Source organism: Eurytemora carolleeae, unplaced genomic scaffold (genome assembly GCF_000591075.1).
Source record: "Eurytemora carolleeae unplaced genomic scaffold, Eaff_2.0 scaffold1150, whole genome shotgun sequence".
NCBI classification, from domain to species: Eukaryota; Metazoa; Arthropoda; class Copepoda; order Calanoida; family Temoridae; genus Eurytemora; species Eurytemora carolleeae.
The window spans coordinates 70,993-83,160 of NW_019397169.1; the positions used below are offsets into that span (position 1 = coordinate 70,993).

Below are 12,168 nucleotides of genomic sequence, written 5' to 3' on the forward strand. Positions count from 1 at the left end.
ACTTTAAGGCCTTTTAAAATAGATCTTTTTACATTGAGTTATTGCAAAGACGACGGATTATATCCCTTCTCAACAACCCATTAAATTTTCGTTTTATTCCATCAAAATGTCCTTATGCAAAACATTTTTGGTCGGTAACCCCCTGAAAGGGAGTGTGCGCGAATGATAAAAGTGAGTATGTTGATACTTCCTTTATGTTGCTTTAAATTAGTAGCAATTTCATAGCTAAATGATGTTTCTATAGAAAAAAAACTTTAAGAAATACCGTTTCCATGCGGCGGTGTGAAATCTAATATGTCCGATATTCCTATTTATAAAGTATTTCTCTCTGCTTGTCTGTTCGTTTGTAGGTCCGATCAGAACTCAGAAACCCTTTGACTACTTTGCAATATAATCTGGATATATCTGGAAATATCTGTAATCTTTTTAATGACAAAATGGGTATTTTTATTCTAATCACTCAAAATTACGTCAGACTAACCACAATTTTAATTATTAACATTAATTCTAATCATTTGATTTTCATAAAAAAAGCAAAACAATCTATTTCAAACCACAGTTCTGCTAGAAAACTCCTACTTTGTGTAGTTGCCTTTAGTCGACTTAAAACATGTAAAATAGTTTTCCAGAAAAATTTCAAACCTAAGCAGAAATATTTATTTTAAATCATAGATATTAGTTGAAAATCATCACCAGACGTTAATTTTGTCATTGAAAATCTTAAAAAAGATAGTATTTTGGCGTGCTACAACTTTAAAGGAAAAGAGTTACTCAACGATTAACTTTATTTAAAAACTTAACTTATATAGTAAAATAATTGAATCTTTAACACATGATTTTATATCAGCTGATCTGGAAACTCCTCCTTGGATTTCTCTAGAAATATTCAGGAAGACGATATTCATATCCGCCACAGTATAATTGAAAAACAATCAAAAACAGTTGTTAAGTTTAAAATTAAAAAACAGATATGAAGCAAATTTTTATCTAAAATCTAAAAATTGCTAAACTTTATTTCCTTTTTTATCTATATCACCAAAATATTTAAAAATCTGTAATTGAGATTCTTCAGGAGATATTTGTGATTAAATGGTAGATGATCGGATAGAAAAGAACAAACCTGTCAAATCAGCATTCAATAATAACTCTATCTAAATCTATATGTAATTTCCTCTAACGATTCTTATTCCAAAAAAAATAAAAGTAAAAAAATTAGAATATTTTCAATCCAAATAATATCGATCTTAAAACTCTGTTCTTGAAAACACGAGCTTTAAATAAAGATAATAATTTTTACATTTTTAAAATAATTCTAGAAAAAAATTAATAAACCTGAGTTTAAAACAAAAGTTCGTATTATTAAACTTTTTATCAACGTTTTTTAATTTCACAAATCTTGTCTCAAATAAGATTCAGTCTGCCTATAAAAAGTCTTATCAATTTTTAAGACAAGATCGACTTTGAAGTGTCACAACGCCTTGGGCTTTGATTTTACTGCTCTAACTCACTTATGCTTTTCTGAAGCCTGGTATATCTTAGCACTATTAAGCACTTGTTGAATTTTGTTTGTAGTAAGTAATTGGCAAAATTCTAATTGATTTTTGCTTGAGACTTTTAGATTACAGTGGACTATAATCTGATGTTTTCAGTACTAATCTTGACTCTCTGTTGCTTGATTTAGAAAATGTCAAGCGGAGGTACTCTTTTTTAGATCTATTTCTGCTCTGGACAAGGGGGGTAAAATGTACAGGTTAGTTTTAGAAAATGTCAAGCGGAGGTACTCTTTTTTAGATCTATTTCTGCTCTGGACAAGGGGGGTAAAATGTACAGGTTACCCCTTTTTAAAAATAATTTAACAACTTAATTATGTATACCGGGGGGGGGGGTATTCCGCACAGCTCAGAGGCAACTGGCGTTAAGATCTTGAAATGTTTTGAAATTCTTAGATGTTATTCTTTTAATCGCCTTTAATTGTTTGATAATAAATGAAGTTTAAGTTAATAAATTATAAATTGGTCTGTTTACATTGCACAATTACTGTGACTCATAGTCATAATTTAAGTCTTAAAGCCATCTTCGTTTTCAATAGTTTTTTTGGCTCTCATTATACAGTGGTAACCAGAAAGCTGTATATCAGAAAGAATACATTAAAGAAATAATAAATAGTATTTTATGCTGTTACAAAGCAAATAGTTTATCTTGTAAATTATAAAAATAGTTGTTAAGTCATTTGGGCCTTTTTACACCGCACAATTGTGGTGTCTCATGCTCTAAAGTCATAAATTGAGTGTGAAAGTCGTCTTCGTTTTCAATAGTTTTCTGTTTCTCACTATAGTTGACTTGAGAATCGATAATAATTGATGATTTTATTAATAATATTTTTTTGATAAAAAACTAGGTCCACGTCAACATCATCTGGTTACTCGGCCTCTGGAATGATGAGTCCGACGGTTAAAGATCTTGAGGTAAATATTTAGATAACAAAAATAATAATTTCAGATCATTTTTGTTTGATTGTTTTATGATTATCACTAAAATTTTGCGTCCAGAGAAATTTAACGAATTTTGAGGTAAAGTGTCAAAAAATATATAATATTTTTATTATTCAATAATTTTTTATAATTCTTACAAAAAAATTGAGTCTTTGCTACAAACTCTCATCCAATGTGGTGGACCTTAGATATTCTAAATTATGAATTCAGTTTCAGTCAAAGGTTTAAAAGAGACCTGGTTCAGAAAATTTGAGTCTCAATTCCTACATGCGGAATTGCGCAAAAATTTTGCGCTTATGGAAATCCTAATTTTAAATAATTATATTTTATAACAGAAAGAATTATTACAGCTTCGACACAAGATTTTTTTTCACAGTTTTTGCCAAATAATACAATTGAATTTAGGGAATGCGAAGTGCGAATTTAAAAGAGTTAAATAGTAGGCTGGTCAGCTACGTTGAGAAGGTAAATATTTAGTTTATATTCAAACGATTTTAATTTTAATGATTAAATCAAGGGTATAAAGTGATGACTTATAGGTCTTTTACGCAACATAACCTTCCTCCAGTTTTGGATAGTATTATTATATTCTTGTTTATAGCTTCAAGATAAAGGGCTACCCATAAAAAAATGAGAATTCAGAGGCGACTGAATGTAATTTTGTCAGTTTCACATTTTACAATTAAGGTTCCGCGCAGCTTAATATGTCCATTTTCTGTTTCCAGCTCATCAAGGACTTTATTCAAGAAAGAGGGCTGAATTTAACCTAACAGGTTTATTTAAAAAAGAGGGATGAATTAAACCTGACAGGTTTATTTTAGAAAGAGGGCTGAATTAAACCTGACAGGTTTATTCAAGAAAGAGGGCTGAATTAAACCTAATAGGTTTATTTAAAAAAGAGGACTGAATTAAACCTGACAGGTTTATTTAGAAAAGAGGGATGAATTAAACCTAACAGGTTTATTCAAGAAAGAGGGCTGAATTAAACCTAACAGGTTTATTCAAGAAAGAGGGCTGAATTAAACCTAATAGGTTTATTTAAAAAAGAGGACTGAATTAAACCTGACAGGTTTATTTAGAAAAGAGGGATGAATTAAACCTAACAGGTTTATTCAAGAAAGAAGGCTGAATTAAACCTAACAGGTTTATTCATGAAAGAGGGCTGAATTATACCTAACAGGTTTATTCAAGAAAGAGGGCTGAATTAAACCTAACAGGTTTATTCAAGAAAGAGGACTGAATTATACCTAACAGGTTTATTCAAGAAAGAGGGATGAATTAAACAGGTTTATTTAAGAAAGAGGGATGAATTAAACAGTTCTATTCATGAAAGATGGCTGAATTAAACCTAACAGGTTTATTCAAGAAAGAGAGATGAATTAAACCTAACAGGTTTATTTAAGAAAAAGGGCTGATTAAACCTAACAGGTTTATTCAAGAAAGAGGGCCGAATTAAACCTAACCGGTTTTTTTTTTCGAAAGAGGGCCGAATTAAACCTAACAGGTTTATTTAAGAAGGAGGGCTGTCTTAAACATAACAGGTTTATTTAAGAAAGAGGGCTGAATTAAACCTAACAGGTTTATTTTAGAAAGAGTGCTGAATTAAACCTAACAGGTTTAGTTAAGAAAGAGGGCTGAATTAAACCTGACAGGTTTATTTAAGAAAGAGGACTGAAATAAACCTAACAGGGTTATTTGAGAAAGATGGCTGAAATAAACCTAATAGGTTTATTTTAGAAAGAGGGCTGATGTAAACCTAACAGGTTTATTTGAGAAAGATGGCTGAATTAAACCTAACATGTTTATTTGAGAAAGATGGCTGAAATAAACCTAACAGGTTTATTTAAGAGAGAGGGCTGATGTAAACCTAACAGGTTTACATCTCTCATATTTAATGAGTTTTGGGTCGGCGTTAAATTTTCACCTTTTGTGGTTACCCCTGTATAATGATATATATCGCATATTTTTGAGAAGATTACTAAGACAAATTACTTACCATTTTATAAATAGAAAAGATTTAAGATTTTTATTTTAATCATTTTGGGCACTTCATTTAAACAAGTAAGGGCCAATTAACAACGATACCATTTCAACCTTTATCTGATCAAAATGTGAAAGATATCGTGGTTTTTTAGCTTAAACAAAGTTAACATTTTGTAGTTTTTCTGTCTGAAGCAAAAATCCACAAATCACTTTTATTAAGAAACCGCAATTTTCAGAAAGAAAAACTTGGATATCTCATTTCTTCTTGATCAATCAAAGCTGTTATAAATACCTTTGTGAATCAGACATACCACTATATTTCTCTATGAAGGTTCGGATGCTGCACCAGGCTACTGATGTCCTGGATAGTATAACTAAACAGTCCAAGGGGTAAAATTTAAAATAATTTCAAATTGTTTGTGTTGAATTATTTTTTTAATTAGGGCAAGACTTTTCATTGTTTCCACGGTTTAAAAGTATTTTTCAATCAACTCTTAGGATTTTCATTTTTGGGATTCTCTCTGATTTTCTTTAACCTTTCTGCTATACATTCTCGTTTTATATCAAATCTCTCTCTAAATTAACATTTTAAAAATATTTTTCTGTTTTCAGCAATTTTTTCCTTTATATATTTCCTGTTACCTGATATTTAAGAGACGGTAAGAGTATGCAGGAGGTGAAGGTGCAGTATGAAGCTGAGATCTCTGACTGGAGAGCTAAATATGAAGAACTGCTCTCTCACATCAATAAAGCTAAAATAGATGCTTCTAACTTGAAACAAGACAATAAACAGCTTACAGTCAGGTAATTATTAATTAGTTATCTTTTGTTTTTAAATTTTAATATTCAGTATTTCAATCAAGTTTAGAATGATTATAGACTGTTGTAATAGAGTGCATTTTATTATCCATAAATCCATAAATGCCGGAATGAAAAAAACCTGACTCTTTTCGCCATCTCGCCAGCTTTTTTGGGGGGCTTCTGATTTCAATCCAAAAAAATGGCTAAAAAAGTGTTCTCTGATGGGGATTACATTGCAAAAGTTATATCTTGGAAGTATTACTATACCATTGAAAAATTAAATTGTTGTGGGGCGCCATTTAAAAAAAAAATTTGAGGTAAGTACTAGGTCATCTGTTATGCATGTCAAATCTGCGTGACCTTTTTGTCTCAAGATCTAATATTTTAGTTTGGGAGAGAAAGCAGCTTCTCTGAGAGAACGTGATGCTGCTATTGCATCAATGGAAGCTGAGATCAATGAACTGTTCTCAAAGCTAAATATGCTTCAGAGTGAGAAAGGGAAATTTCAAGAGAGAGAACAGCTGATCAGGTATAACAGTAAATCTTGCAGAACAGCTGATCTGGTAGGAGAGCTGATCAGGTAGAACAGCTGATTTAGTAGAAGATCTGATCTGGTAGAACAGCTGATTAGGTAAAACAGCAAATCTGTTAAAGAAACTGATCTGGTAAAAAAATATGATCAGGTAAAACAGCAAATCTGGGTGATCAGCTGATCAGGTAGAACATCTGATCTGGTAAAACAGCTGATCAGGCAGAACAGCTGATCTGGTGAAACAGCTGATTTAGTTAATTGATGAGATTTATCAGTAGATCAGATGATCATAGAAATAATCAAAGTGGTGATTGTTTAAAAAGCTAAAAAGTTATAAAAATTATAAATTTAATGAAACTTATTATATATTTAATATCTATATTTCAGTAAGGATGTTGAAAGATTCCGGATTGAGGTTGAGTCTGCTAGGAAGAGCTTGGATAAAGAGAAGATCAGGAATGGTGAGCTAGAGGCTAGACTAAGGTAACACATGTTTGATCATTTCAAAGGAACTGATTTCTCTCCTCATGCTAAAATTTTCTATTTATAAATAAAATTTAAGTATTTTACACCAACATATTGTAAAGATACAGGGATTTTTAACTTGAGTTTGAAGTAAGTAATCAGTTTCTTTGTTTATCAAACTAATGGGTAAATGTTTTGCTTTAAAACATCAAGAAATATCACCATTCTTCTTAAAAGTCGTCTTCCTTTATACTACCTTATCCCTAGGGCGTATGAGCAGGAGATGACCTTCAAGGTTCAGGTTATAGAAAGGGAACTGGCAGAAGAGAAGAAGAGAGGACGGATTGATATCTCCTCAATAGATACTAAACTCAAGGGAGAATATGAAGCAAGGTAGGAACCTGTTTCTGCTCCTGAAGTTTAAGGGTTTTTAAAGGGAGTGTTCGCGAAAAATGAAAGGGGGTATAGGCTTAGTGCGATAAAAAAGCGCTTTTGATCGCTACTAATCTTACTTCTTTCTGTTGCGTCTATCAGGAGAAAATTGTTAAAGACGTCTCAAACCGAATAACTTAGCGGACATACAAATTCAGAAAATTGCGACATACGACTTAGACTGTAAAAAAATCAATTTAATTTCAAACAAATCATTCAGATATTACAACCTATAGTCATCGATTATCTTTCGCCACATTTGTATATAGTTTATATTTTATAATATTTTTTAATTAATTTGCTTGTTTCTCTTGTCGCTTGCGCAACTATCTAAGAATGCCGCACACCACTCACAATTTTCGAAATCCGTTGAAAACGTTTTCTAAAAAAATAAAATATTATAAAATATAAACTATATACAAATGTGGCGAAAGATAATCGATGACTATAGGTTGTAATATCTGAATGATTTGTTTGAAATTAAATTGAATTTTTACGGTCTAAGTAGTATGTTGCAATTTTCTGAATTTGTATGACGCAACAGATAGAAGAAAGATTAGTAGGTATCAAAAGCGCTTATTTATCGCATTAAGCCTATACCCCCTTTCATTTTTCGCGAACACTCCCATTTATCTAAACTTTCAGGTCGTCATTCCAATCTACTTTATTATGTCGACCATTTTAAATTTCATAATTTGATTGATATTTCCTCTAAATTCATAGGTTTAATTTTGAACTGGATTAATTTAACAGACAAAAAATTATTTGTTATAATGAGTAAAAAATGTAACAATTTCTATTTGAAAAATATGAGAATATTACTCACAAAAGAATTGAGCCTTTCCCTCAACCTTCAATTTTCTAATCCCTATATCTGTGCAACTTGATGGCGTAAACATTTGATATTTCAAACTTAGATTATTTGATCAACCAGAATTCAGAAAGATCTAAGTTCTACGACATTTTTTGCAAAGATATTGTGATAGAAAATCAAAGTTTGTGACAAAGACTCAATTTCTTTCTTCGCTTATTAATAATTTACTCTCTCATAATTTAGCAACACTTGAGTTTTTGCTTTAAGAACAAATTATACATGATATTTTCCCACTTGGATCCGAATCCAGGGAGCTCAAACGCTGTGGTTCATAGGATCCGGATCCATGGGAGCTCAAACGCTGTGGTTCATATGGATCCGGATCCAGGTAACTGAAAAAGCTTTGGTTTCATTGGAACCGGATCCAGGGAGCTCAAAAGCTTTGGTTCCATAGGATCCGGATTATGAAAGCTCAAACGCTGTGGTTCCATTGGATCCGGATCCAGGAAGCTCAAAAGCTTTGGTTTCATCAAATCCGGATCCAGGGAGCTCGCAGGCTGTGGTTTTATTAGATCAGGATCCAAAGAAATGCAATAAACAATATTTACAGGCTGCAAGCCGAGCTTAAAAAGCTGCGAAGGATGTATGAGGAGCAAACAGAGAAAGCCAGAAATGAGTACATGACTGTACACTCTAAGAAAGTATGTAAATTGTACATGATGCCGATCGTAGAGGGTGCCCCAGTGAACATAGTAGTAATGTGACGACTTGAAAATCATCTTTAATCTACGCAAATCGTGAATCTGATCATCACAGAAATAGAAAATATTTAAAAAAATATTCTCTAATTCCAAAAATGTTCACATTTTTTCGTTAACACAATTATAAAAGTTCTTTAGTAAAACATTACCACAGATAACTCCTGGTTTGGGGTTTTCCATTCTATTCTTCTATTTTTATACCTTTAAGATTTGCAGATATATTTTACACCTTTAAGATTGATTGAGATATTATAAAGTTTTGAACTATTTTTTAAACTTCAATTATTGGCGGAGATAATCTAAACCTTTAAAGATTTGATGAGATATTTACGTTTAGGATTTGTGGAGTTATTTAGAACCTGTAAGCTTAGCGTAGATATTTTAAAACTTTAAGAATGGCGGAGAAATGTTAATTATTATTTGTGGAGATATTTATAATTTTTTTGAAGAAAATTAAAATTGTTTTTGATTAAGGTTAATCATAATATGAAAAGCCTGAAGGCGGCCCATTATTATAAAAATGTAATATTTTATCAAAAAATAATTCTTAACTCAATATACTATTCAGTCAATTGTATCATAAAGGAACTTAAAACAAATAACTACATCTTTGTAACCTTTTGATTTATACATTTTAAATTTTAAATTTTGCCCATACTAAATCCAGCAGAATTCATAGTTTGAACTATCAAAACTTTACACCATTAGGTTGCAAAGAAATAGGAATTAGAAAAAAGTTTTATGTTTGTTTTAAATAAATTTTTTTTATATTTTTGTAGCTTGCTGAGATTCAACAGGTTTTGAACAGAGAGAGATCTGAAAATAGCAGTGCTACAATAGAACTAAAGGTAAATATTGAAGATATTATTGGAATAATATTATTTTGATCAAACTATTTCACTTTTAGGATGTCGGAGCAAAGATAGCTGAGTATAAGAAGATTATTGGTAAAAAAAGGATTTTTATCGTTTTGTTTTATCTGTTTGGTTGAGTTGGAATATGCTGTTTATCTTCTTTTTCTATCTTTTTATTAAACATGAATCTGAATATCTGAACCCATTTATATCACATGCCTGTAAAATAAATCCTTAATACGTTTTCCATATTGTGGGGAAATTTTTTAGGAGTCATTTGAGACTTATTTGACGTTTTTACAGTGCGTATTTTTTCAGCAAGGGCGAAAATTCAATCTTTTAAATCCTCATAAAGGGATATTGAGGGATAAATTTTAGAATCGGTTTTTAAAAAAATTATTCAATAACGACGACGAAATATGTAGTAAAAATTCTAAACTAAACTAATTATTTGTTTAGGAACAGGTTGAGAAAATAAAAATTAACTATTATCATCGAAATTAAGTAATCTTATTCAGTAATTGGTTTCTGTAATGTCTCATTGTTCTTTAGATTTCTTGGAATTTTCATTGAAAAGACAACATTCGAAGAATTTGAAGAAATCTGCGAACTAATTCATAAAAAATAAGAAATTTAATATAATGATGAAAAAGAAATAATTGATTTTAATATTGATTTATTGAGAAAAATTTAATTGAGAAATATGTTCTTAAACATCTAGTTAATTTACTGTAGAATATTTAATTTCATATTTTGTCGTCGTTATCTAATAAGTTAAAAAAAAATCAATTCTCAAACGTTTATATGTCTATATGTCTCAAATGAATCTAAAAAAATATCTCCACAGTTCAACTACCATACATTGCCGGCCACTCCCTTTAATAAACTCTTGAATGAGCCATAATCAGTTAATCAATTTATTCCACGTTTATTTTGTGTGTTGATCCAATTCGTTTTTCTTTTATTTATGAAATCATTGAAATGTAGTTAAAAATCTGCCCTTTTTAAAAAGTTTTTGCTACAATCTAAAATGTTCTAATTCCTATTTCTTAGCAACCTGGCTGTATAGTGTATAGACCTTTAATATTTTAAACTTAGACTATTTAATCTAACATAATTTATAGCTTAAAGGTTCGTTAAAGGTTCGGTAAAGGTTCGTTACAAGTTCAAAGGTCTGTGACATCGGATTCAGGTCGCAAAGAAATAAGGATTAAAATTATAGAGTTTGTGCCAAAACTCAGTTCCTTTATCTGTTCCTTTATCAGTTCCTTTATCAGTTCCTTTATCAGTTCCTTTATCAGTTCCTTTATCAGTTCCTTTATCAGTTCCTTTATCTGTTTCAACAATTGTAAATTGCATCTCAAATTGTAACGAACTAACAAAGATGACATTCACCCAAATATTTATTTTCTAGGTAGCTTGGAGAAGACTAAGCTTGAGCTGACCCAAAGTGCTGGTGAACTAGAACAGAACTTGAGAGAGCAGGGAGCAGCATTCAGGGCTCAGATGACCGCAAAGGACAAAGAGATATATAGCCTGCAAGAACAGCTTAAAGTTGAGAGGTAAATTACAGTATAAACTACACACTATAATTTTATTATAATTATTTTTTATTATTTTTATTATTATCATTCATTCAGTTCAGACAGTTTTCCCAATGACTGTAGTTCACTCAAAATGTTCAATTTAAAAAAAGATTTATTTCGCAAGCAAAAAAATGAAACTATGGAATTTATTCAATATTTTTTTCTCTCATATTCCTCATTCTCAACAGCTCTCTAGTTGAGATTCTTATTGAAGAAGATAAAATTTAACATTTGGATTGTCACATTTAAAAAGTTTTTAGATCGTCATATTACGATCTCATTATCAAAAAACATTGTTTGTTTTTAGGGTTGAATATGAAGCACTGTTGAAGATCAATAACGATCTGGATCTTGAGATAGAAATCTACAGAAACATCATTGATGCTGAGCTTGACAGGTTACAGAAGTAAGTAGAAGCAAATCAGTCCCTTTAAGATATTGTCGTTTTTATAGTTTCTCAGGTTTTTAATTCTGAAAAACTTCCTAGAAAAAAGATTAAAGATATAGAATTTTCATAGATGACAAATATCCTATTTATTCTTAATAAGACAAAGCCGTAATGGGTATTGTTGGAAATAGAACACATGATTTAAATCTATTCTAGAATGAATGAGTCTGGGTCTGTTTCTATGATGGAGAGATTGAAGGGGGCTGCGGGAAACAGCTCCAGTGATTCTGATGAGGAGAAATCTAGATATTCATCTAGATCTCAAGTAATATTCTTTAAAAGATAACTCTCAAATAATGAGACTTATATCATGGCCCAAAACTCTTTGAATTTAGCAACCCATACACAAAATAGATTAATTGTTATACTAAATGAGATGTCAAAGAAAAAGAGTTTAACATAATTTAAGAATGAAGACCGAATTAATTCTGTACTGCAGTTCTTTCTGAATTCTCATATTTTGTGGGTAACTCTGTAAATAAATACTTTTTTTTTAAATCTCAAATTTTGTGTTCTAATCGTTCCAAGATTTTATGATTTTTTGGACTGAAAGTTTTTTTTCATTTAATATAACCCAGAATATTTTCCTCTGGTATCATATAAATATTTAAAAATATTGTAAAACTTAATTAAAATAAATTATTTAAGTTAAAAATATTTTGATTGACTGACTGATATATTGATTGACTGACTGATGATATATTGAATGACTGATTGATATATTGATTGATTGATTGATTGGTACAATAATCAGTTAATTAATTATTACTTAGGACTCTGTTGATGGAAGAAAGATATCACGGCAGATGATAACATCTACCACAACAAGGAGAACTTCTAAAGCTAGATTTTAATTTCAAATATAATTCAGGAAAACTATAATTACAAGTACCCTATCATTCTATCTTGAATATATTTCCTTCAATGATTTTGTAATTTTTTTGATTATTTTCATTGATACATTTATTCTATATAATTATAATATTTAAATTTAGTAAAT

At 30.4% G+C, this 12,168-nt stretch overlaps 1 protein-coding gene across 2 annotated transcripts; it reads left to right on the top strand.

The window, feature by feature from the left end:
• The first annotated feature begins 1,639 nt into the window (after positions 1-1,639).
• On the top strand, positions 1,640-12,166 carry LOC111712472 (lamin Dm0). 2 transcript variants are annotated; one of them, XM_023487086.1, is made up of 15 exons: positions 1,640-1,750; positions 2,399-2,465; positions 2,898-2,957; positions 4,807-4,865; positions 5,130-5,279; positions 5,665-5,805; positions 6,196-6,291; positions 6,541-6,666; positions 8,130-8,220; positions 9,060-9,128; positions 9,188-9,227; positions 10,549-10,696; positions 11,028-11,126; positions 11,325-11,433; positions 11,942-12,166. In XM_023487086.1, the coding sequence occupies exons 1-15, from the start codon at positions 1,743-1,745 to the stop codon at positions 12,020-12,022; spliced, it is 1,344 nt and encodes a 447-aa protein (XP_023342854.1). In that variant the 5' UTR covers positions 1,640-1,742; the 3' UTR covers positions 12,023-12,166. The 2 variants fall into 2 exon arrangements, with proteins under 2 accessions (XP_023342854.1, XP_023342853.1); XM_023487085.1 differs by lacking the exon at positions 1,640-1,750 and adding an exon at positions 1,763-1,830.
• The last annotated feature ends 2 nt before the right edge of the window (positions 12,167-12,168 follow it).